At 42.8% G+C, this 26,805-nt stretch overlaps 1 protein-coding gene across 9 annotated transcripts in view; it reads left to right on the forward strand.

The window, feature by feature from the left end:
- The window catches only part of FHOD3 (formin homology 2 domain containing 3), a 486,695-nt gene that overhangs the window by 302,063 nt on the left and 157,827 nt on the right, over positions 1-26,805 (forward strand). For 6 of the 9 annotated variants that reach the window (XM_009192610.3, XM_009192611.3, XM_009192612.3 and 3 more), the window contains 3 exons: positions 7,436-7,530; positions 13,306-13,326; positions 16,514-16,657. In XM_009192610.3, coding sequence (XP_009190874.1) covers positions 7,436-7,530; positions 13,306-13,326; positions 16,514-16,657 — 260 coding nt within the window. The remainder of the gene's footprint in view (positions 1-7,435; positions 7,531-13,305; positions 13,327-16,513; positions 16,658-26,805) is intronic. The other 3 variants (XM_003914318.4, XM_003914316.4, XM_003914317.4) reach the window with 1 other exon arrangement.

Genomic DNA, 26,805 nt, shown 5'->3' on the forward strand with positions numbered 1-26,805 from the left:
CTTTGCCTCTACCCAGCTCCTGCCACCGAAACACGGAAGTCCAGCTCCTCCTCCTGTTCTTCCTGTCTTGTTCAAGGTCGCCCTGGCTCCTTCGTCCCCTCCCCTCTATGCTTCATTGCTTAAGACCCCCAGATGTTTCTAGAACCTTCTCGCTAGTAAACATACATGTGCATCATTCTTAGCAAACTATCACAAGGACAAAATAACCAAACACTGCATGTTCTCACTCACAGGTGGGAATTGAACAATGAGAACACTTGGACACAGGAAGGGGAATGTCACACACCGGTGCCTGTCATGGGGTGGGGGGAACGGGGAGGGATAGCATTAGGAGATAGCTAATGTAAATGACGAGTTAATGGGTGCAGCGTACAAACAGGGCACATGTATACATATGTAACAAACCTGCACGTTGTGCACATGTACCCTAGAACTTAAAGTATAATTAAAAACAAAACAAAAAAGAACCTCCCTTCCTCTCTTCCATCCCCTGCCTTGCCTTACTCAGGCCCTCACTATGTTGAACCGATGCTCCTGGCCACCCTCCAAAACAGTTCGGTCATATCCAAAACCTACCAGTGGCTTCCCAGTGCCTGTAGCATAAAGTCAGTCCCCTGGCTAAGGGGACCCTTCACCCTTCAACTCCTGCCCACCTGCCACCGTCTTCTCTCACCCCGGCTGTACCCCCACCCCCTTGCCTTGGGCATGTGCTTTTAAAGCCCATGTATGCACCTGTTCTCTGCTGTGGTGGTGTTGCCCATCCCTGTCTCTCCAAGTTGAGGTTGCCTGCTCAAGGATGGGGTCTCTGTCTCCCAGCGTGGTGTCCTAGCGCCCTAACTGGCCCAGAGCCAGCAGGCATGCTGCAAACATGTGGCGAAGAATGAGCTTCTGCTCTAGTTTACTGTGTAACGTGCTGTGGACCCTGTGATATTGGGAAGCCTGGAATTAAAATGCTTCCCAATTAAAATGATTTTTATCCTTTTGTCTTTTGTTGTTTGTTTTCTTCCCCAGTAAGACCCAGGTAGTATTATCATCCCCACAAAGACTCAAGAACAAAAACTTGACAATCCTTTTTCTTTTTATGATTGTAATTGTAATACTACTGTTATAAAAACTTGGGAAAAGGTTAAAGAAGACAAAAAAAATTCACCTCTAATCTCGACAAAGATAATCACTGTTAACCTGTTGGTATATTTCCTTATAGTTGCGTGTGTGTGCGTGCACACTTAGGCATAAAGCAGCCAGGATGTGTCAGGAAGAAACGGGTGGCCTACATTGTACTTTTGATTCGAACCAGTTGTGTCTGTGATTTGGCATTACTCAGACCCACCTTTGAATGCTGAATCCAAATGTGAAAGAAAGTAGCTTGAGTTATTTTAGAAGTTTAAATGAAAGTTAATGAAAAACATCCAGGGCCTTTAACGGGGGCTCCTATACCCATGAACACGTAGGCAGATGTCGGCACTAGGCATGGCTGATGGCAGGCCAGGAGGCAACTTGAGGTCTCTTTGTTGCGGGTATGTGAGGGAGACAAACTCTAGTACATGGTCAGGGGCTGTGAGTCTGGAAGGCGTTTCCCAGGCTGAGGCAAGTTTCTTCTGCCACAGCATGTTGCCCTCTGCTGCTAGGTAGAAAGACCCTTATGGCCAAGAGTAGATCATGGGGCCAGTCTAGAATCCTTGATAAGGAATGCCGATGGCACAGAAACCAGGTCTAGCTTTTCCAAGGCTAGTCAATTAGGTTTAAGGCCAGCAGTGTGTGTTTTGGCAGCTGGTAGGCAGCAGCGCCTCTCCTTCATCCTTGGAGGATTTGTATTTCATCCCTTAACTCTGGCGGTTGCTTTAGGACAACTAAACTCTTCATCTTCCTGTCCTAAGCTTCAGGTAACCCCAGGGCCCTTGCTATGGGTGTGAGTTAGAGGGCCAACTTCTCATGAGCCGGGTTCTCCTTTGGCTTTGCTGAGCTGGCAGCTCAGAGTTCCCTTCCTTGAACTTCATATCCCATAAAGGGAATGTTGTGATGGATGAGGGAGTGATCCTGAAATGAGCCCAGGCCTTTGTATACCATATCCAAGACTCCATCCATAGCCCCGTCCAGAGATTCTCATCTGCCAGACCAAGTCTCTCCATCGAGATAAAACAATGGCCATCTTTTCCTGATTAGTAAAAATAATTTTTTAAAAAGCTGATGAATTGTCTTCTTAGCTTTATGGGTTGTTGTTGTTTTGTTTTGTTTTGTTTTTTGTTTTGAGATGGAGTCTCGCTCTGTTGCCCAGGCTGGAGTGCAGTGGCGCGATCTCGGCTCACTGCAAGCTCCGCCTCCCGGGTTCACGCCATTCTCCTGCCTCAGCCACCTGAGTAGCTGGGACTACAGGTGCCCACTACCACGCCCAGCTAATTTTTTATATTTTTAGTAGAGACAGAGTTTCAGCGTGTTAACTAGGATGGTCTCGATCTCCTGACCTTGTGATGCGCCCGCCTTGGCCTCCCAAAGTGTTGGGATTACAGGCGTGAGCCACTACGCCCGGCCAGCTTTATGGATTTTGTCTATAAAATTTCTTGCCGGGCGTGGTGGCTCACGCCTGTAATCCCAGCACTTTGGGAGGCCGAGGTGGGCGGATCATGAGGTCAGGAGATCGAGACCATGGTGAAACCCCATCTCTACTAAAAATACAAAAAATTAGCCAGGCGTGGTAGCGGGCGACTGTAGTCCCAGCTACTCGGGAGGCTGAGGCAGGAGAACGGCGTGAACCCGGAAGGCCGAGCTTGCAGTGAGCTGAGATCGCGCCACTGCACTCCAGCCTGGGCAACAGAGAGAGACTCCATCCCAAAAAATAATAATAATAATTTCTTAAACCTTTGGCAACTGCTGTTGTCTGTCTGCCACTGAGCACTAGCAGCTGAAAAAAAAAAAAAAGGAATGGCACTAATGGAAAAAGTCAGAAATAGCTTATCATGTGTGGCTCAATAGCATGTTTCTTTATGGACATGTGTGGTCTTGGCTGTGATTTTATAATGCATACATATAACATCACCCTATTTTACTGCTAGTAAAATTGTTCCTGAATCCTATGATGGCATTAAACGTATAAATGTGCCGTGGTGTTCTGCAGAGAGCAACATGACTTCCAGGTGCGTTTCCACCTAGCGGGTTTAGAAGCAGCTCTCCAGCTCCCTCTCAACTGGGTGAGAGAGCAGACAGGTGCCAGAGGTGAGTTAGGGTAAACTGAGCATATCCATTTGTGCACAAGTTCATAAATCATAAATTTTACTTCTCAAAGTGGCTTTAGACTCATTCCTTAGCAGGGACGAATGGACATATAAGCAGTTGTCTTTTTGAATAGTTTCTTTTGGATAATGAAAACTGTCAGATTTAAGGAATCAGCAAGAAAACCAACAAACTACCAGTCCTCAGAAATCATTACTACCTAAAGCAAATGAAGTTGTCCAGAACAAATTCCTTTGGTTGCATTATAAATATAAACATCACGCGTGCTGCACGTGGGCTAACCAGAAGGCTTCATTCTGCAGTGTGGGCAATTTGGTCTGTGGCCAAGAGTGGGCCAGTTAGCAGGGCTAAAAACCATAGGGGTTAAAGTCCATCATAAGGAGTGATCAGTGTTTATGAAGAAGGAAAATTTAAAATGCTCCATTGGACCCAGGCAATTGCACTTTTGCTCAGGGCCTAAGATAAAAGGGTGGATTCAAGTTCATCTGTGGGGCATGGTATGGTATTAATATCAGACCACTGGATCTTCTCTTTGCTTGCATCTTTAAGTCACTTTCCCTTTCTCATGGCCAGGGCCTGGCAGGAAGAGAGAAAGGCTCATGGGAGCCCTTAGAGAGCCTTGCTTTGTCATTTTGCCATATCAGAGACTCCCGTTCCTTGAGGTCTTCCCTGTGGTGGTTGACAGGAAATTGATTGACACCCCTCTGCTGTCTGGATGCGGAGTCCTTCCTTCTAAGTGAACAGGTTTGCCTGTCTCACAGAGGGTGAGGCGAGTGACCAGAGAGGATAACGCATGTTGAAATTTGTCCTAAATCTTGAGTCTCACTAATTTGGCTCAGCATAGCTCTTGAAGTAGTTCAATTTTTCATTTGATAATTCTTAAACATATGTATCACACATGATTAGCAGAGAAAAAATTCATCCTTTCAAGCAATCCCGTCTCTGCTTTCTGCTTAAGAGTATATTGATCTGTGAAGATCGTGTAAAGTGTAGTGGAAGCTACAGGTTGACAGAACTCAAGCTCTCTTTCCACTGTTATTTATAGCAGAAGCATCTACATTGAGTGTGTTTATGTAGTATGTGGAAGGACATGGAATGTGCTGTGAGGAGCTTCTGTTTGAGTGTTAGACCAACCCATGTCCGAGGCACTGAGCTAAATATCTTATTTTCCTTTGGATTTAATGTGGAGATTTAGGAAAGTAAGAGGGGAGAAGTACTGAGCAATTGATTCTATGTGTATTTATTTATCTGGGTTAAGAGAGGACTGGCCGGGGAGTTAGTGCAGCTGGTCCGCCCGGGGGTAAACTGGGTGTCTCCACCAACCACCACCCATTACAATTACAGCTACTGGTATTTGGGTATCTATCATGTAACAGACACAACTCTAAACATTTTTCACATAAGACCCATTTTTTCCGGCACATATTTGAGTATCTGTTGTGTGCTTGCAGTCATCAGGAAAAAAGGCTGTCACAGAACCAGTATTTGGGGTGGGGGTGGGGGGCAGTGGAGTTGGAGAGAGACAGATGACAATGATTAAGTATTGTCTTCTAATGTACTCCAGCAGCATTAAGGAAAAAAGACAAAGTGCTTTATCTCAATGACAATTCTCAGTAATCCTATAAGGTAAGTACAGTTACCCCAGAGACCTTAGGAACTCTAGATGAGCTTCCTGAGCCCCTCCATTCCACTCCTTTGGGGTCCAGTTTCCTTCTCTGTTATGTGAAGGGCTAGCATTATATGGTTTATGATTCCAGTACAGGAACCCTGTCCTCCACAAAACACACACGCACACACACACACATATGCATACATACACACACACATTGTAGGGAGTTAGCAAAGGCAATGAGGGGAGTGAGTGGACCCCATAATTCTGACAGGAGCTCCTAGGAAACGTGCAAGTGCTGGTGTTGAACACAGGCCTAGCCTGAGGTCTGCCAAGGCTATTTTTGTTGAACCAAATGTTTCTTCCCTTTCACCTTCATTCTGGTAAATATTTCCGATTTTCTGCCCCAAAACAATAAAAAGAATGAACATCCATCCTAAGAGTGTACAAATAGATGCACATTTCCAGACTTAGAATCCTTAAATGGTAATAAGAGACCCAGAAAACACAGCTGAAAAACACATTTTTCAGTTAAATTAAGCCAGTGTTTGAGTGTTCTTATTGTAAGGGAGTAGATGCACACAAGTGCATGTGTCTGTTTAAGGGGAGTACGGATGTAGCCTGGCTACCTCTCCCTCTCTCTCTGGGCTGCCTGCCGTTGTTCCTTGGCCTTTGCTCCCCCAGGACCTGTTTCGCATCTTTGGCTCCAGAGTAAGCAACCAAAAGGAGTTCTGGGTCCATTAGCACCACTAGAAAGTCTTAGTTTCGATACTTTCTCCCCTGCACATTCTTCCTTTGAATCATGCATGGGCAACTCACTAGAACATGTATTTTATGCCACGGTTTTATACAAAATGTGAATGTTAGAAGCTGCCCCTGTTATAAACACAAACGGCGGCATCCAGATCTCTTAAACTGGACAGTGAGACCCAAGGCCTGCTGTTGAGATTGATTGACTGTCTTGAGGGCTGAGATGGTTACTTTGTGGGAGTTGGAAGAACAACTACACTGTGGTGTGGACTTCAAAGTAGTTTGATAATCAATATCAGCAAGGAGATAATTCAGTAGTTAGCAGGTGAAAGAGATGAAAGAACATATCTTAGTGCTCAGTTAGCAAGGGTCATAGAAGATTGCCCAGTTCTGACTGGCTGGGCAACTAGCCAAAGCAAAAGGCTTTCTGTTCACTTAGGAAAGCCAGAAGATCTCCACATTGAGCTACATTTGTGTATTTTACATCTTGTAGTAAGTAGGTACCTATTCTTTGTTTAATCTTCTTAAACAAATCCCCTTAAATCCCGTCTTCTCTGCTTTCCTTGCTGTGTGCATCTGCTTCCTGGTTCTTTTAAAATTGCTTCAGCTTAACCCACTTCATGCCTTCTCAGAGATCTCCATTCATTATTCAGCAGACATTTTACTGAGCATGTACTGTATGCCAGGCACTGTCCTAAGAGCATGGAGATCAATAAGACAGATCCTATCATGGTCCTTGGGAAACTTTTGTTCTCAAGGCCAAAATCAGCTCTGACATAGCCCATCCAAGGACCAGCATTTGGAAACCACTGCATTTAGGTTATTTCCAAGTTTACGTCTCTCAAGCAAAAATAAGCAATATCCCTTTGAGATCTGTATAGAGAAAGCAGGAAAGAGCTTCATGTTGCAAACCACCAAGCCAAGGGCAAGGCAATTCTCATTTCACTTCACTTCAAATATTCATCTTGGGCCTAGAAAACCATATCAAGGTGTTGTGTGCCCCTTTTTGGTCTCGCCCTTGGCTTAGTGGTCCTGAATGTGAATGTGGAATATCTCCTGTCCCTCCTAAAGCCTGGAAATAACCACCCATAAGCCTTCTCCTGCAGAGCCCAGGCAGAAGCCACCTCTTGTGCCAAGTCCTCTGCAATTATCCCTGCTGCAAGAGACCTCACTTGCACAGTGACAGGCTTAGCTGCATGCTTGGACACTTCTCAGCCATTGCTCTGTGCTGGTGGTGTCTTTTCTTGGGCTTATGCCTACCTGCTCCATTCGATTATAAATCTATTGAGGGCAACTGCCCAATAGACCTTGTACCTAGCTGATACTTAAACAGTATTTGTGCCCTGATGGAGTAGATGTAATATGCTTCTGTTCTTGAGATATTTGCTAGACGGGCATGTCACTTATTTCTTGGAGTCCCTGCTAGAGGGATGTTAAGATCTTCCACATCCCCTTTTCTTCTGTGCTGAAGGATATTCAGAGAATACTTACCAAGAGTTTTCTGCCCTGGGGGAAATGTATGGCCTACAGAGTTGCAGTGATTGGATTTTTAAAAATTACATATTTAATACGAAGAAATTTTTAAGTAGGTAGGCATCCAGGCACTGAAGGGTATACAATGCTCTTGTCAAAAGGCCAAGGGTGATGTGAGATAGGGTTCCCTACTAAGAAATATTCTCAATTAGAAGCATACTCAAATCCACCCTAAGGATAATGTCACACATTGAAATTTGACGACTGAAAGAAGCTGCCATCACTGGATACATCCTTGGATAATAAACTGTGATGTGAGTTAGATAAAGAATGTTGATGAATTGCTGTTTCTAATGATTTTTGCTTTACTCATAGGGGTCAAACCTTGGTCAAATATCATGGAAATCCTGGAGGAAAAAGATGGAGTTGATACAGAGCTACTGGTTTATGCAATGACTTTGGTGAACAAGGTTGGTTGACTGTGTTATGGATATGTTTAGATATGTTTAACATATAACATATGTATAACTTATAAGAGGAAAAGAGATACAGAGGGAAGACGATGTGAACATGCAAGGAAGACAGCCACGTGAGGACAGGCAGAGGTCAGAACGATGCATCTACAAGCCAGGGAACGCTACGGATTGCTGGCTGCCGATTGAGGATGAAGCAAAGACAGACTTCCGGTAGAGCCTTCAGGGAAAGCATGACCCTGGTGACACCTTAATATCAGACTTCTAGTCTTTCAAATTGTGAGAGAATACGTTTCTGTTATTTTAAGCCACCTAGTTTGTGGTACTTTCTTACAGTAGCCATAGGGAATTAATACATTGTGAAAATCTAAAATTTTCCCTCTGAATAAGAGCCACATCATGTGGACACCCATCGTGGTGGCTGGAACCATGGCTGCAGTGTGCACTACAGGAGAAAATCCTTTATGCAACCTGTGGGGTGGATGCGTGCAGGTGTGCCTGCTTGTGAAGGCCTGTGGGTGCCTACATGTGTTCATGCTTTGGTCTTTTCTAGTAAAACCAGAAAGATTTTACTAAATTTAAAAATAATAATAATAATAATTATTATTATTATTATTTGAGACGGAGTCTCACTTTCTTGCACAGGCTGAAGTGCAGTGGCACGATCTCAGCTCACTGCAGCCTCTGCCTCCCAGGTTCAAGAGATCCTCCTGCCTTAGCCCCCTAGTAGCTGGGATTACAAGCAGCCTGGCTAATTTTTGTGTTTTTCGTAGAAACGGGGTTTCACCATGTTGGCCAGGCTGGTCTTGAACTCCTGACTTCAGGTGATCCACCCGCCTCGGCCTCCCAAAGTGTTGGGATTACAGGCATGAGCCACCACGCCCAGCCAAAATTATTTTTTAAAATCATTTTTCCTTGAGGCAATATAAATTATGAAGTTTTACTCTAAGAAAATAGTTCACATGTCAGGAAGACACGAGGTACACATGTTCCACTGCATATTGAAGTTGGACTCTTGGGCTGAGATGAGGAATCCTGGGGGTAGGTCCCACTTGTCTTATGTGATGGTGACCACACCTGGTACTCTCATTCCTGCTGTCGTGTCCCTCCCTGATCACCACCTTGTAGGGCAGTATTGGTCCTTGGTGCCCACCCCCAGAGGTGCTGCTCTGAAACAATGGGGCCCATGCTGACCCAGGACAGGCCCAGTCTCAGATCTGGAGTTTCTCCATTTGGATCACCATGCCTTAGAGCACAGGTACCTCACCAGCGCCAACCCCATGGACCTTCCTTGTACTCTCCGTACACGCTCACGCTGGGCGTGAGCCTGCGGGACCATCTGCAGTGATGGTTAGGGCTTTAGAAAGATCCAGAGTCCCTTCCTAAAATACAAGTGGAGAAACACTTTCCCTGATAAACTGGGGATAAATTTGTAGAAAGCAGTATAATCATGAAGAGCAGCTTCTCCTACTAGATAGTAAAATGTGCAAACTCTGAGAATTACGACAATGTGGTCTGGCCCTTTCCTCAGCAGACAGATGATTGGCGCAGAGGAGCTCTGAAAGAGACCTCAGTGTATAGAACAACTCACTGTACAGTTAACATTGGTGGGGACGGGTTGGCTACTGATTGGAGAGGTGTTGTTAAATGGAAGTAAACAAAAACATACTTTGACCATATACCACAGTAAGCCCTGGAGAGCTTAAAGCATTTAATGGAACATATCAAACTGCAGGGAGAAAAAGAGAAATGAAGACTCATTAATCTCTGGTTGGTAACGTTTATTTTAATAATAAAACCAGTGAAAAAGGTTCCAGAGGAAGAGATTTAACTATTTTACTACATAAAATTTTAAAAGATCTTATTTATAAAATGAAAATCACAAATTATAACTAAATGCAAATGACAAACTGGGAGATTATTTACAAAAAGAAAGGTAAAAAATGATATTATCCTAAATATATTTTGAATTCAGTAGAAAAATGAAAGACATTAAACCAACTAAGAACAAAAGAAATACATAAGAAAACAACAAGACGTATTTCTCAGGTCACATTGGCAATGATTGTCTTTTAATGAAATATCATTTGTTGATGAACACCCAGGAAACTCCTATAACCCTGGTGGGAAATGGGCACAACTTTTCTGAAGCATAATCCTAAGAATTCTGCTTTTATTTTCAAATCTTTTTGTGAGCTCATTTTACCATTTGATTTGAAGCAATTTTCTGTTGGTTTCTAAGGATTAAGGTCATCTATTTCCTGTCCTTTTTAGTCATTAACATTGTACTGGAAAACACTGAATTCAGCAAAAATGGAATTCTCACGCTGGCACAGTGTTCCCCATTGTAACATTATTTTATTGATAAGGCCATTCCCACATGTTCTTATGATCATACCAGTACCCACACAATGTGGGTACTTTGTTGCTATTCACTGGCAGGGACCCAGTGCCTGTCACCCTCTGCTTGGCATTTTGTGGCATTTGATGTCCAGGAATCCCTCACTTGCTCTTTCTCATCTGGCAGTTCTTTCTCATCCTTTGTTAGTTCTAGCCAAGGAGACATCCAGAAAGATCCTTGAGGTCATTCATTCAAATTTAATCCTTTCCTTAACTAATTTATGCCTAGTGTTCCATTATTGGAACGCTAAGCTTGTGTGAGTTATTTATATCCTTCTTCTCAAGGTCATCGCCAAGGTCTGATTTTTCACACAAAAATTTGCAACCTCTGGCATAAATGGGTTAAACAAGTCAACAGATCACCAGCGCTCATGCCAGGTTTGTTTTGTTTTGTTATATCGTAGTAATGCGTATTGCCCAATGAGTAAACTCCTCTGAGATACCAAACAAAATAACAAAATGTTAATCTGGGTCTGGAAAACATTCAGACTGTGAAATCTGAGAAATTATATTGCAAGTTGGGTTGTTTATAACTATTGATTTCAACAAAATAAAGGCCCTTAATAATATAGAATTTTTAAAAATGGACATTTCCATGACAAAACAATGACACTAAGTCCTATCCTGGTTACTGTTCTAAAACTGATTACCTTGTAAAATAGGATGAAGCAGACTGGGGATGGGAGGTAGAATGAGTAACAAGAGGGGTTACCGTGAGGCCGGCTTAGGGTATTCAGGGAAAGCAGGACCCCAGGGAGCCATGGGGAGAGGAGTTTTTCAGTGGGGCTAGGGGATAACTAACCTGGATGGTACATGCTGAGTAGTTGCCTTTGTTTTTACATTTACTTTTATTGTTTTAAAATTATTGTCTTAGTCCATTTTGTGTTGCTGTAACTGAATACCACAGACTGGGTAATTTATAAAGAAATCGATTTCTCACAGTTTTGGAGACTGGGAAGTTCAATATCAAGGTATCAAGGTACTGGCATCTTGTGAGGACCTCTTTGCTGTGCCATCCATGGTAGAGGGCAAGGGGGTTGTAGGGGAAGAGAGGAGAAGGGGTGAAACTTATGCTCTATTAGGAACCTATTCCTGCAGTAAGTAATCCACTCCTGAGATAATGGCATTCATCCAATTTACCTCCTTTCAATACTGTTGCTTTGGGGATTATGTTTCTAACGCATGAACTTTGGGGGACATATTAAAACCATAGCATTCTGCCCCCGGTCCCCAAAATTCATGTCCTCCTCATGTGCAAGATATATCCATTCCATCCCAATAGCCCCAAAGTCTTAATGAATTCCAGTACGAACTCAAAGTCCCAAATCCAGAGTCTCATCTGAATCAGGTATAGGTAAGACTCAAGGCACGATTCATCCTGAGGCAAATTTCCCTTTAGCTGTGAGTCTGAAATCAAACAAGTTACCTAATTCCAAAATACATTGTTGGAACTGGCATAGATGTTCACATTCCAAAAGGCAGAAATAGGCAAGAAGAAAAGGGTAACTAGTTCCAAGTCCAAACCCCGAGAGAGAAAAAAACAATATTAAATCTTAAGACTCTAGAATAGTCTCTTTTGACTCCATGTCCCACATCCTGGGCACCTTGGGGTTGGGCCCACAAGGCCTTGGGCAGTCCCATCCCTATGGCTTTGCTGGGCTCAGCCCACACTTCAGCTCTCCTAGGTTGGAGCTTTTGCCTACAGCTTTCCTGGGCTGGATTGCACACTGGTAGCTCTATAGTTCTAGGGTCTTGAGGGCTGCCTCGCTCCCATGGCTCCACTAGGCATTGCCCTACTGGGGACTCTCCACAGTGGCTTCACCCCGTGACCAGTCTCTTCCTGGGACCTTAGGCTGTCCACAACCTTCTTTTAGCTCTAGGTTGAGGTCACCACGGCTCCACAGCTCTTATATTTTCCACACCTGCAGAATGAGCACCGTGTGTTTTACGGCTTGTACCTTCCAGAGCAGCAAGGCCTGCTTGAGTCACAGCTGGGGTGGCCAAAAAATCCTGCACCAGAATTCTGGGAGCAGGATCCTGAGTGGCCCTGAGCAGTGAATGCTGAGGTACCGCTGTTGCTTGTCCAGAAACCTGGCCCTCAAGGTCCTAGCTTGGTTAGAAGGTCTCTAAAATGCCTTTGGAGTTTTTCTCCCATCGTCTTGGTGAAGAACACTGGCTCCCTTCTATCCATACTATAATCCTTTTAGCAAATGGTCACTTGGCTCTGCCTTTGGTTTGCTTTCCAAAAGATGTCTTTTCACTCTTTACAGGGCCAAGCTGTGACTTTTTCAGATTTTTCTACTCTACTTTCCTTTTAATAAACTCCATATTTATATCACTTCTCTCCTCTTGCATCTTCCTATATGCAATTAGAAGTAACCATACAACTCCTTCAATATTTTGCTTAGAATTTTTTTTCACCAGACATCCCAGTTCATTGCTCTTAAATTCTCTTTCATTAGAGCCCTAGGACATGGACATAGTTCAGCAAAGTTCTTGCCACTTTAAAACAAGGATGGTTTTTATTCCAGTTTCTAATACCTTGATTCTCATTTCCATCTGAAACCTCTTCAGGATTGGCTTTACCATTTGTATTTCTACCAACCACTTCAGCAGTCTCTAAGAAGGCTCTGACTTTTCCTATAACTATTCTCTTCTTCTGAGCTCCCACCAGAGTCAACCAGATAATGCTCTAGGCAATCTAGGCTTTTTCTAGCTTGCTTCTCCAAATTTTTCTGGCCTCTACCTATTACCCAATTCCAAAGCTGCTTTCACGTTTTCAGTTATTTGTTATAGCAACAGCCCACTTCTCTGTATCAATTTTATGTCTTTGTTTGGTGTTGCTATAACAGAATACCACAGGCTGGGTAATTTATAGAGGAAAGAAATGCTCACGGTTCTTGAGGCTGGGAGTCCAATATCAAGGTGGTGGCATCTGGCCAGGCCCTTCTTTCTGTGCTATCCCATAGTGGGATACAGAGGGTGACAAGGGTTGTAGGGAAGATAAGATGGCTGAACTATCCTTTTACTGGGAAATGCCTCCCACAATAATTACCCCAGTCCTGAGATAACAGGACTAATCCATTCATTACCTGATCACTGCTTTAAGGTTCTCCCTTCCAACACTGCTGTATTGGGGTGTAAGTTTTGGTGGGGGGCACATTCAAACCATAACAGTGCACCTTTTAGAATATAGCTATATGAGTTTTAACACATACATGGAGATGGATCACCTTCACAATTAGAATACAGACTAATAATAACATAGTATTCCCCCATGTTATCCTTTTATAGTGACATTCTGACCTCCTGTATGTAATCCTGAGAAACCACTGATTTATTCTCTTATCACTGTAATTTTGTCTTTTCAAGAATGTCAGATGGAATCATACAGTAAGTAACCCTTTGAGGCTGGCTTCTGTCAGTATAATGCCTTTTGAGATTCATCTTTTATTGCATATATTAATATATGCAATATATTAATTAATTCCTTTCCACTGCCATGTAGTATTCCTTGTAGAGATGCATATGTGCTTACCCACTCACCTGTTGAAGGAGATTTGTGTGTATATAGCTTTTGGCTTCCACAGATAGCGCTGCTATGAACATTCGCATACCAGCTTTGCCACAATGGTTTTATCCTATAAGAAAGACTTGGTGGAATCAATGAAAACCCAGGGAGGGGGAAGAATGTCCTTTAGGAAGAATTTCCCCCTCTGAGAGAGACCTGTGAAGATTTACTTGTCACAGGCCTTGTCAAGACAAAGTCTAAGAAAAAACAGGAGGAGGGATACCAAGTGTCAGGCAGCTACGCTCGGCACCTTTAGTGTCTGAGGGTGAATGCATCAGGAAACCTTTACCTCGCAGACTTTTCTGGTGAAGCTGCCATTTTTGTCAGAAGTGGACAACTTAGCAGCAGGGTGGCTGCAGGGTGGAACTGGGAGGGGAAGCCCAGGGACAAGTGGGAGTGTGGTAGAATTTACTGAGCCTATTAGAGAATCAACCAAAAAAAAAAAAATGAATTTTTAAAAAGATGTATAGCACCCTCTTGCACAGCTGGAAAAAGAAGCTGCATTTGTGAGTGGCAGAAGACCATCGTCTCCCCTGCAGCCTGCATGAAAGGTGATAGTACGCAGGGTTGGCTTAAGCCCATATTTTCACTGCGGAAATGACAAATGACCTGCTGATACCCTCAGTTCAGGGCTTATTACTGAGCAAGGGGCAAGAGTTTCCCGAGTCTTTTTAGTTCTTTTTTTTTTTTTTTTTTTGAGTCAGAGTCTTGCTCTGTCATCCAGGCTGGAGTGTAGTGACACGATCTCGGCTCTCTGCAATCTCCGTCTCCTGGGTTCAAGTGATTCTTGTGTAAGCGTCCTAAATAGCTGGGATTACAAGCATGTGCCACCACATCCTGCAAATGTGTATTTTTAGTAGAGACTGGGTTTCGCCATGTTGGTCAGGCTGGTCTTGAGCTCCTAGCCTCAAGTGATCCACCTGCCTCAACCCCCCAAAGTGCTGGAGTTACAGGTCTGAGCCACTGTGCCTGGCCCCTGCTTACTTCTATAGTTCTAATTTTTTAATTATTTACTAATGGTTCCCTCACCCTTTATGGCTGGACTTGCTAAAGCAATGGGGATCAGGTTTAGCAGTTTAACCTCCTGGAAACTTCTGAGTGAAAGAACCTCAGTGGGCTCCCAGCAAGGAGAAAGGGGAAGAGGAAGGTAGGGGAACAGAGAGGTGAAGAGACTACCAGCGGCCTCTCTGTGTGCCTGGGGCTGGCCCCCACACTGCTGTGTAGCAAGTTTTAATTCTGACACTAGACATCCCTTCACCTGCATCCCTTAGGCTGTGCATTTTGCAGTCACCTGGCAGTTAGGGCATCTCTAATTGTTCACCCTGCCCAGGCCTGGTATTGCTATTTCCCTCTCATCTTTTAATAAGTTCTAGAGTTTTCACTAAAAGCAAAGGATGATAGGATTCTTTGAATGATGTGCAAGTTTTTAATCAATGTTGGAAGCAGAGGGCAGCCCTGATGACCGTTATTACCTGTCATTGAGATGTGGTTGGCCTGGTGCCTGTAGACACTGGTGTGTGCTGTCATACATGGCAGCCCAAGTGTGAACACCTATTTATGATGGCTTCAGATTCATAGCCTCCTGCCTTGTGTCCTTACTGGGGCCTTGAATAATTAGGCTATCACATCACAGTTGGTTTTCATTAGTTTTATCTCAATAGCAGTAACTTGTGCCCTCTTTAGCTTAAATAGGAAAAAGCTATTATTCTAGTTGTGAATAGAGGCCTTCTTTCCAACATTGATAGCCCCAAGATAGAAGTGTTAGAGAAGCTGGTGCTATGAAATGGTCTTTACAGAAGTGTTGGTCTTATTCTTTCCTAGGCAAGTTATCATGTTTAGAATAATTTTGGAATGTATGTCTTGTTCTTAGAAATGCAGAGATAGTGAAGTAAGTAGGGACTAAAGGCTGAGACTGGAATGGCAGCTCTGAGCCCAGGGTTTTATCCCAGTGTCTTCAGTCACTTCCTGTTGCCTCAGGCGTTTATCCTTCTCTGCCTCCTATATAAGATAAGGGGCTTGCAGTAAATCTCAGGCTCCTTCCAGCTCTGAGCCAGGGCCTTGTCTCAGATACCCTCCTTCTCTTAAGAGAGGTAGAATTCAAAGAGAAGTCAGCTTTTTCTTTCTTGGGTTCTCTTTTTGACTCTTATGCTGCCTTGAAATTTCTCATGCTTTTCTAAATTTCATAGACCACGGGGAGGCCCTGTTGAATTTAAATACAATTTAATAAAATTAAGTTGTTACAACTCCAGTTGTTGGTGTATGGATCTTAACAGGAGTTTGTAATTACAAAGTATGTTAGTTTTCTATTGCCGTGTAACAAATTGCTGCAAACTTAGCCACTTCAAACAATACCCATGTATCATCTCACAGCTTCCATGGGGCACGAAGTCCAAGCATGGCCTTAGTAGGTCCTCTACCCAGGGTCTCACAAGGCTGCAGCCGAGGTGTCGCCCAGGGCTGGAGTCTCATCTGAGGCTTGGGGTCCTCTTCCAGGTCTATGTAGTTGGCAGAATTCATTTCCTTGCTTCTGTGAAAGTCGTGGCGGTTGCTGCTGCCTCGAGGCCAGTGGGATAATCTCTTTCCAGTCCAGAGCTCAGAGAAGAGCTAAGCCTTCTTTTAAAGGGCCTACTTGATTATCACCTAGGAGAGTCACCTCTTCAATTAACTGAAAATCAACTGATTTTGCACCTTCATTACATCTGCAAAATCCCCTCACCTTTGCCACCTAATGTAACCTAATCATGGGAGTGCCCCCCTCTCATGGGAGTGCCCAGCCCACACTCAAGCCAAGGAGATTATGTAGCACATGTACACCAGAGGGGAGAATATTGGGGTTCATTCTGCCTGCCACACTGAAGAGGCTTTTGCTCAAATAAATTTGTCATCTATCTGGATTGATTAGTGGTCATGATTATAACAATATGCCTGGATTAGGCATTGGAAAATGCCTTGAGAGCCTCAAGGCAGTCTTCTATGGTGTGTCTGTAGCTGGTTCTTCTCTTCTTCCAGACGTTATCAGGACTGCCAGACCAAGACACCTTCTACGATGTCGTGGACTGCCTGGAGGAGCTGGGCATCGCTGCTGTGTCCCAGAGGCACTTGAACAAGAAAGGGACTGACCTGGACTTAGTGGAGCAACTCAACATTTATGAGGTACCAGACTATGCCTTTTATAAGGTATCGTAGAGCTTTGGCAATTGTCAAAGGCTGAGATGGCGCCTACTTTAGACCACGTGTGTAGCATATGAACACCACCAGCTTATTAGAAATTCAGGATCACAGGCTTACCCCCAGACCTGCTGAATCAGAAACTCTGAGGGCCCAGCAGACCGTGTTATGACAAGCCTTCCAGGAAAGTCTGATGTGTATTCATGCTCAAGAACCCTTGATATAGGGGAAATTGGTTAGCTATTTTCCTTTAAAGAACATGCCGTCTGTCAGCAGCACCTTCACTCAAGGAGATGGGGAGAGAAAGAAACAGAGACAGAAATCGTGCTTCTTACACCTGAGGGAGATGGACCTTCAGGCAGGGCCAGATACATGATTTGTAGGAACCAATGCAAAATGGAAATGAAGGACCATTTATGGAACACTGGAGCAAAAGTGCTGTTAAAGATACTAAAACAACTCTTCACTTTCTTCTGTGGTTTCTCCCACCTTGTGGTGATTTTCTAATTCGGTATGTAATGTCATAAGGAAAGAAAAATTAAAATTTAAAATTATTACCATGAATTTTACCATTCATCTTTATATTATGAAGTGTCAGTTTCGAATGCAAATATAAGAGCCTTTAACTTGTAGGCAGAATCAGCCAAGTGACCTAAATCATATTTTGTAGCTCCCACATGCACGTGTATTTTGTTCTTACCAGAACGGCAGAAACAGTACGAAACTGACTGCACTGTTTTTACGTCACTTCCTGAGGTGTGTGCATTCTACCAACACTCTGCCTGCAACTTACTGAAGAGTAAGAAAGGGCTGAAAGAAAAAGGATCTAGGAGCTGCCCTGTCTTTTCCTTTCTTTTATGTTGTCATTTCAGCATAAGTTGTTGTCTAACGTGGGAAGGTAACAGGGTAAGAAAGAATATGAGAGGCTCCATGGGTTGTCTTCTGTTTGCACTCAAATCCGTCTTGAAGGGAAGCACGGCCCCCAGGGCTGTCAGTGCCCCTGCCTCCCCAGTTGTAGGTGTAACATACTTACCTTATAGTCACTTCCAGTCCTGTGGAACTCCTGCCTATCGCGAGTCTACCAGAATCTGTGCACATGAGCAGCAAGGAATGGCAGAAATGCATGTCGTACCTCTCTGCTCTGCTCATGCAACTGCACAGGTCACTCACCCATGATGCCAGTTCTGCTTTGGACTACACATCAGGGCTTTGGACCCTGTTGACTTGAGTTCAGACTGTTTCCTGTGGGTTAATTTTAGGTCAAATACCCCCATGGTATTAAAAGTACTTAACTGTGAGAGTGTTGAAATGACACTCTTGTTTTCTCTTGGGTGGTATGACCTCAACCAGGAAAGTGAATACCTCTAGGCCCAAACTCACTCAAAGAATACAGTGACCCAGGCAATCCCTGAGGATGTTCCATCAGTGGCATTCTGTGTATCTGTCATTGCAAGAGCCTTTGGGCCCTGTATAATCTTCCACCTCTGGTTGTTTGTTTGTTGAGACGGAGTCTCTCTCTGCTGCCCAGGCTGGAGTGCAGTGGTGTGATCTCAGCTCACTGCAACCTCTGCCTCCTGGGTTCAAGTGATTCTCCTGCCTCAGCCTTCTGAGTAGCTGGGCAGCATCCACCATCATGCCCGGCTAATTTTTATATTTTAGTAGAGACAAGGTTTCACCATATTGGCCAGATTGGTCTTGAACTACTGACCTCAAGTGATCTACTTGCCTTGGCTTCCCAAAGTGCTGGGATTACAGGCATGAGCCACTGTGCCCAACCTCGCTTTTTTGTTTTTTTTTTTTTTTCCCTCCAGCCATCCTTCACATTCCACAAAATTCTCCATTTTAAAGTGTACAATTTAATAGTTTTTAGCATATTCACACTAGCATATACACAAGATGATGTACAATCATCACCACTATCATATTTCAGACTGCTTTTGTCACTCCAAAAGAAACCCCCACACCCATTAGCAGACACTTCACATTCTTCCCTGTCCCCCATGGCCCCAAACCAGTAATCTACTTTCTCTCTCTCTGGATTTACCTGTTTTGGATGTTTCATACAAATGGATCCATACAAAATGTGGTCTTTGTGGTCAGCTTTCACTTAGCGTGTTTTCAAGGTTCACCGACGTTGGCAGAATCACTACTTTGTTCCTAGTTGTGCTGACAGTATTCTATTATATGGATATACCATATTTTGTTTATCCATTTATCAGTTAGTGAATACTTGAGTTATTTCTACTTTTGGCTATTATGAATAATGCTGTTCTGAACATTTGTTTTGAATTGAAGTTTGTGTACATACGTTTTCAGTTCTCTTGGGTTTATACCTAGAAGTGAAATTGCTGGTCATATGGTAACTATCTCTAACTGATTGAGGAATTGCTGGATTGGTTTCTAAAGTGGCTATCCCATTTTACACTCCTACCAGCACTGTATAAGGATTCCAATTACTCCACACTTTTGTCAACACTTATTATTGTCCACCATTTTTATTATAACCAGCTTGTAGGTGTGAAGTGGTATCTTACTATGGTTTTGACTTGCATTTCCCTTAAGACTGATGATGTTTAGCCTCTTTCTAAGTGCATATTGGCTGTTTGTATAGTTTCTGTGGAGAAATATTTATTCCAACCCTTTGCTCATTTTTTAATTGATTTTTTTTTTTTTTGAGATGGAGTTTTTCTCTTGTTGCTGAGACTGGAGTGTGATGGTGCAATCTCGGCTCACTGCAACCTGCGCCTTCCAGGTTCAAGCAATTCCCCTGCCTCAGCCTCCTGGGTAGCTGGGATTGCAGGCATGCACCACCATGCCCAGCTAATTTTGCATTTTTAGTAGAGATGGGGTTTCTCCATGTTGGTCAGGCTGGTATCGAACTCCCGACCTCAGGTGATCCACCTGCCTTGGCCTCCCAAAGTGTTGGGATTAAAGGCGTGAGCCACCGCGCCCAGCCTTGATTTTTTTATTGTTGAGTTTTAGGAATTATTTCTATATTCTGGATACTAGATGCTTATCAGATACATAATTTGAAAATATTTTCTCCCATTCTATGGGTTGTATTTTTCCACTTCTGACCTAACTGATCAGTCTTATTAATAGTGATACATTTTTAAAATATTTCCTTTTTCCACTTATAATATGTACTCATTGATGAAAATTTGGAATAACAGAAAGCATTTTTGGTATACGAAAAAGCGTAAGAGAAAAAAAAATCCCCCATGATTTTATTACTAACCATTTTTAACATTTTGGTCTATTCTTCTAGTCTTTTTTGTATATGTGAGTGTGTGTTCATGATGAGGGACGTAGTAGTCTATGTACAGTGTTGCGTATTGAATCTTATTAGCAAACATTTTGGAAACATTTTCCCTTGACATTACATGTTTAAGAATTTAATATTTTAGGAGTACGATATTCTATCTGTGTGTATACCTTAATATATATAACTAGTCCCTATTTTTTCAGATTTAATTATTTTCAAGGTTTTCACAATTACAAATGCTGTTATGAGGAAGATACTCATTCATAAATTTTTCTGCACAGCTAGAGCTCTAGGGAAGATATTTTCTGTTTTCTTATGGTCTTCACTAGATAGAAATGGGGAGACTGATGTATAACTCACTATTTCCTATAAGTTACTGTCATAATAAGTGACAAGTTGAGGAATAGAACAGAATTATCTTTATATGATCTTGGTAGAGAGGAAACTGGGCCCAACATATTTGCTGGCAGCACCTGAAGCTGCCCACAGCCACCCGCTGGCCAGCTCTTTGTGCCCTGCTCTGGGCATCTTCTCTTCCAGCCCTGCCTCACTCCCTCAGTTTTTCATTGTTACTGACCTGAGGCCCTGGGAGGCCAGCAGGTGATGAAGGAGTATGTTCTCATGGCTCCTAAGATATAGGGTGGAGAATAAGGTAAGAATACTAAAGATGGAAGAGGAAGAGAGCTCAAGAGAGTTGGCTTAAATAAAGGTAGAAGGTAGACTTTTGACAGCACAGATATTTCCTTCCCTTAGCCCCCTCACCACCATGATCGGAACCTTCCATCTGTTAGATTCTGTTCAACCAGGGGCTCAAATGACCATAGATTTGGATTCCATAGGGTCACTGTATATTCAGAAGCCAGCATGATGCAGATGAATTGCCCATCAGTGAACCAACTGGGAGAGAATATTGAAGAGTAACCTTGATACCAACTCTAGGAATCTAAAAACTATCCTCTGCTTCAGGACACATTTTCTCTCCAGCCTACCCGCCTCTTAGCCACTTCCTCATCACCTTCTTTCCCTTCATGCGAAACTTTTAAGAAATTATCCTATGTTCACCCTCTTTCTTTTGTTGAATTACATGTGCTTAATATTTGAGCATCAAGTGTATATCATTCACAAATGAAGCATATTTGTGTCATTTAAAGAGCAATAAAACAAATACCATGTACTAGCTTTAAGAACTAAAACATTACAACTCAGAAGTGTCCTGACAGCCCCTTTATTGTCATCCTACTGTTCTTACCCCCAGTATTCTCTTGCTTTCCTTAAAAATAATTTAATCTGAAAACCACTTATTCTGTGAGCTAACAAAGAATCATTTTACTAAATCAGAATTGGACAATCAGAGATCTTTCCCAGTTATCTGGCTGTACCAATAATTTCAAGAATACAGCCAATAGAGGTGCAGATGGATCAGAGAGAGGTCTGGTATATCCCTTGTGACTCCCCAGGTCCTTTCTTCATGATTCAGACATGTGCTTTCTGACCTGGAACAACAGACAAAGTCTCTAAGTGAGGTTCACAAGGTCATCTCACCCAGCAAGGAGCATTTAGTTAGGAAACATCTCTACTTCATGCCCCAGAGGGTCATGGCTCACAAATCCATAATTCTGGGTTTACTTACTGTATGTAATCCATAGCCAGGGACATCCTGCTAAGGGTATTCCAGAAATAAGCACTCTCAGCAATTATCTTTAGTCTATTTGTTAGGTAGTTTGTTAATTCGCATATTTATGGTAGGTGAGGCAGGTCCTCACATGCTTGTGTTCTTTCCCCAGAAACATCTTTCTTGTAAGATGAGTGAAAGCATCATCAGCCAGATGCTTTAGCTCCTTCTTCTCAGTCTGCCCCTAAACAATGTATTATTGAATTTTGTCTGTTTTCAAACTTTTTGTAAACAGAATCGTATCTTTTGACTCTTTCTAGAATATGCCCTTTTGCTCAACAGTTTTGAGACATGTTCCGTGTTGATATGTGGGTAACAGTTTGTTCATTTTCGCTGCTGATGAATGTATCACAATTTATTTATCTGCTCTGCTCTGAACAGATGTTAGATGGTTTATATTTTTGTTGCCTTGACAAACAATGCTACTGCGAGAGTTCTTGTACTTCCCTTTGTGTGTGTGTGTGTGTGTGTGTGTGTGTGTGTGTGTGCGTGCGCATGCAGTAGTTAAGCTGTTTAGGTATCAGTTTTATTCATGCTTCATCAAAATATTTAGAAGTTTTTCTTCTTTCTCTAAGCCCTGGAAATGTTTAAGTGACATTTCATATTCTGGTCTTTGATGGCTTATTAGAATTCTCTTGGGAAATTACGTGGGCCTGTGATGTTAAATATATGTGTGTGTGTGGTGAGGACAGTGAGGGAAGATTTTTGGTAACTTTATTTTTTTCTGCGGAAACTGGTCTGTTTAAACTTCCTATTGTTACAGGATCAATTCTGCTAAATTACATTTTCTAGGAAATTATTCATTTCATCTGGATTTTAAAATTCCTTAGTAAAGGAATTTTTATTAGTCTGTTATGAATATTTTAAATTTCTTCTCTTTCAGTAATCTTCTTTTGTTATTCTTACTTTGTGTGTTTGTGACTTCTCCTTCTTTTCCCCTCCAGATTAACTAATGGTTTGTCTATTTTGTTGATTTTTTTCAAGCAATAATTCTAATTTTTATATGAATTGCACTGCTTTTCTGTTTTGTAACCCAATGTTTTGCTGTTATCTTTATAAATTCCTTTTATTTTCTTTGAGTTTACCTTGTTGATTTTTTGGATTTTTCAGTTGAGTAATTGATTTCTTTTCATCTTTTAACCATCATTGCATTCCTGTAATACAATCCATTTGGTAATGATGTATTTTTTTATTTTATTTTATTTTATTTTTTGAGACGGAGTTTCACTGTTGCCCAGGCTGGAGTGCAATGGCGCGATCTCGGCTCACTGCAACCTGCGCTTCCCGGGTTCAAGCGATTCTCTTGCCTTAGCCTCCCGAGTAGCTGGGATTCCAGGCATGCGCTACCACGCCTGGCTAATTTTGTATTTTTAGTACAGACAGCGTTTCTCCATGTTGGTCAGGCTGGTCTGGAACTCCCAACCTCAGGTGATCTGCCTACCTCACTCCCAAAGTGCTGGGATTACAGGCGTGAGCCACCGCGCCTGGCCAGTGATGTGTTCTTTTTAAAAAGGTGCTGTTGGAATTCTGGTTGGTATTAATTTATTGAAAATGTTTGCATTAGTATTCATAAGTAAGATTGGTGTGTAGCAGCTAGCTCCTCTGTACCCCATCCCTGCCACCTCCCCTTCCTCTTCCTTTGTTGTATGCTGTGTTTGTCAGTTTGAGCATCACTGTTACACTAGCATCATAAAGGAATTCCTGACCACTCCTGCACGTTGTGCCTTGTTGCTGTGTGTCCAGATGTCTCCGGGGTGTCTCTCTGATTGCTCCACCTTAGTGTCCTCCCTGGATCCTCTGTTTCTCACACCTCCCTTTCAGTGTTGACGTGTCCTTATCAGACCTCCTGTCTGTCTGTGTTGTCTTCCTATATTCATCCCAGTGAAGTCAGCAGCCTTGGGGGCTCATCACTATCTTGACTCCATGCTTTCTTCTGGGGCCCATGGCTGGTTGCCTCTCTACCTTCCTTTTTCTATGCCTGCTTGCCACCTTGTATTTCATTCATGTGCTTGGAGACCACTAATGTGACATATTCTGCTAGGGGTCTAAATACAGAGATAAAAGATCTGTACCTGCCCCCAAAGAACCTCCATCCTTTAGTCTAAGGCAAGTAGGTAGCCGATTCCCCTAGCAGAGGATGGTGCAGAGGACTTAGAATGTGCCAAGGAAGCTCTGACTAGATCTGACATGACCACCTGAAAACCACACATGAAATGCAACCAGCCCCAAATGAACCCTTTATTTTCCTTCCACAACAAAAACAAAAGTTCTGAACGGACTCTTCATGTCTCCACCTCTGCAACCAGTGGTGTTTCCCAATTTACAAGCCCAGAGCTATACTGGACTCCTTTCTCTTTGCTGTGTCCCCATATTTAGGAGTTTGATTGCTGAAAACTGTGCTTTTTCTCCATTCCTGTGATCATTTCCTTAGCTCTGGCCCTCGTCGTTTCTTGCCTGAAGTATTGCACGATCTTCCTATTCATTTGCCTGTCTGTTACTTTGTTTATTCAACAAAAGTTCATTGAGTACCTGCTGTGTGCCAGGCACTATTCTAGCCCTGGTGACCCAGCACATCAGACAAGACCACTGCCCTGAGGGGACACATACTCTAATGAGGTGCAGACAGTGATCAAGAACGTTCATAAGCAGAGGATCTGAGATTGCAAACATGTCTATGAAGAAAAGAGATGGTATGAGGTGGGGGCCAGAAAGTGAGGCAGCAGCGAGGGAGGAAGGCCTGTCTGAGATGATGGCCTGATGAAAGACAGTGAATGAGGGAGAGCATTGGAGGAGGTCAAGCATGGCAGGTGTCAGGGGTTGAAAGGAGGCTGGGTGACTGCAGGGGTGGGGCCTGGACAGCAACGTGTTCAGAGCCTGGGGACATTGAGATCCCATGAGGGCCATCTCCCTGTTCCAAACTCCCACCAGCTGCAAGCAAGGTGATCCTCCTGAAAGTCAAATCTCATTATGCTGTTCTCCCCTTTAAGAAAACGAATGAATGAATGACTGAGCTTTTCATGACCAGCAAGATGAAACCAAAATTCCTTGAGTTGGTACAAGGGCCCTCCATACTCCGAGGCCTTCATGCCTCTGTGGCCTCGTCTCCACCATTCCCAAGATGTGTCTGAAGTTTCAACCACACTCAACTTCTCCTGTTTTTGAACATGAAAGTCAGGTTCTTTGGGGAACTTTCCTTTATCCTTTCCATTTCTTTGTCTGGAGTGTTTTTCCTTCCTATTCTCAAGTTATCAAACTCCTACTCCTCCTGCTGCAGTCACTTCAGATGTCATCTCTTTCCCTAAGGCTCCTTGGCAAGATGAAAGGGACTCCTGCTTCTTGTCCCCCTACTGCCATTCATAACTGATGAGAGGGTGCTGCCTTGTGTCCACACCTCTGATTTAACACTCCTCAGGACGTGCGACCTGTTTCCCTTTGAGCTACTCTAAGCCATATGTCTTATACCTCTGTCTAGCCCCAAGGCCCAGCAGCACAGCTGCCCACAGCAGAAGTTCAGTAGGTGCTTGAATGAAGGTCTCCTTCAAATGTCACACATTTCATGATAGTGTCTATCAGGTGCTGAGTTGAATGAAGGAAGGATGCTATTCAGTTGGAAAGCAGTCACTTTAAGGGGCAGATGCCCTGCGTAATAACTCAAGCTGTGACACCTGAATCCTTTAGATAGCTGGCAGAGTTGGGATTTTTATTTCTTTTTGAAAGTTAATGCATCTAAAAAATATATTCACTGCCAAAAGACAACCAACATCACTATATGCAAGGGCAGCAACAAAACCTACAAGCAGAACCAATATATATATATATTTTTTCACAAAAGACTGAATGTTCTCAAGCAGTTGCAGAGAGTTTGGTTAGGCTTATAGAATTCTTCCTAATAGAGAAGGACATCTGGTGGCTATTATGTCTTGGACTTGCTGGAACCAGGCCCAATTTCATGTAACTGAACTCCATTTCAGAAAGGTGATTTGATCCATGTTTAATTAAATTCATTTGAATTTGTATAACTTCATATGATTTTTCACATACATAAATGGACAAAATGAAAAAGAAAATATTTTGTCAGATTATGTGTTCTAACTTTGGGTTCTGAAAATGTGTCCCTGTAAGGGGTCAAGCATCTTAAGGCTGAAGACTGGAGAGAACAAGAAATAACTATTACTGTTCAGAGAAATTAATAGGTCCAGTCTCTGAAGATTCTTCCTTGTCAGAGGTGATTGAGAGTATGTATCAGTTATCTCTTGCTACATAACAGAACACCCCAGAACTTAGTGGTGTAAAACAACAATCCCTGCTCATGATTCTGTGGGTTAGGAATTTGAGCCTTATTCAACTGGGAAGTTTTCATTCAGCTGCAGTTGTCTAGTGGTTTGAGTGAGCTGAGTGGTCTAAGATGGCCTTAGTTTATCTACTCGGCCTGGCATTTGGTACTGGCTATTGGCTGGGTCGTGTGTCTTCAACAGCCTAGCCTACATTTCTTCCCATGATAGCAGCATTTCAAAAAGACAAATCCCAATGCATAAACACTTTTCAAGCTTCTGTGTGCATCATGTTTGTTGATGTTCCATTGGCCAAAGCAGGCCACATTGTTGAACTTTCATGGGGGATGAGCACATCACAGTCTGTATTCTTCTCTATATTTTGTGTATGTTTGAGAATTTCCACAGTACAAAGTTTAAAAAAAAATGGTTCAAGCATTAAAAACGAAACTACCATATGATCCAGCAATCCCGCTTCTGGATATTCATCAAAAAGAATTGAAATCAGGATTTTGGAGAGATAGTGGTACTCCCATGTTTGTTGCAGCACTAGTCACAATAGCCAAGGTGTGGAACCAACTGAAATGTCTAATGATGGATGAATCAATAAAGAAAATGTGGTATATACATGCAATGGAATATTATTCAGTCTTAAGAATGAAATCTTGACATTTCCTACAACTTGGATGAACTTGGAGGACATTTTGCTAAGTGAAATGGGCCAGTCACAGAAGGACAAATACTGCATGTTTTCACTTATATGAGGTATCTAAAGTAGACTCACAGAAGCAGAGAGTAAGATGGCCATCATCAGGGGCTGAGGAGAGGGAGTGAAGGAGAGTTGCCTATCAGCAAGCGTAAAGTTTTAGTAATGCAAGATGAATAAGTTGTAGAAATGTGTTATAACACATCATCCCTCTAGTTA

Source organism: Papio anubis, chromosome 19, assembly GCF_008728515.1.
Source record: "Papio anubis isolate 15944 chromosome 19, Panubis1.0, whole genome shotgun sequence".
NCBI lineage: Eukaryota > Metazoa > Chordata > Mammalia > Primates > Cercopithecidae > Papio > Papio anubis.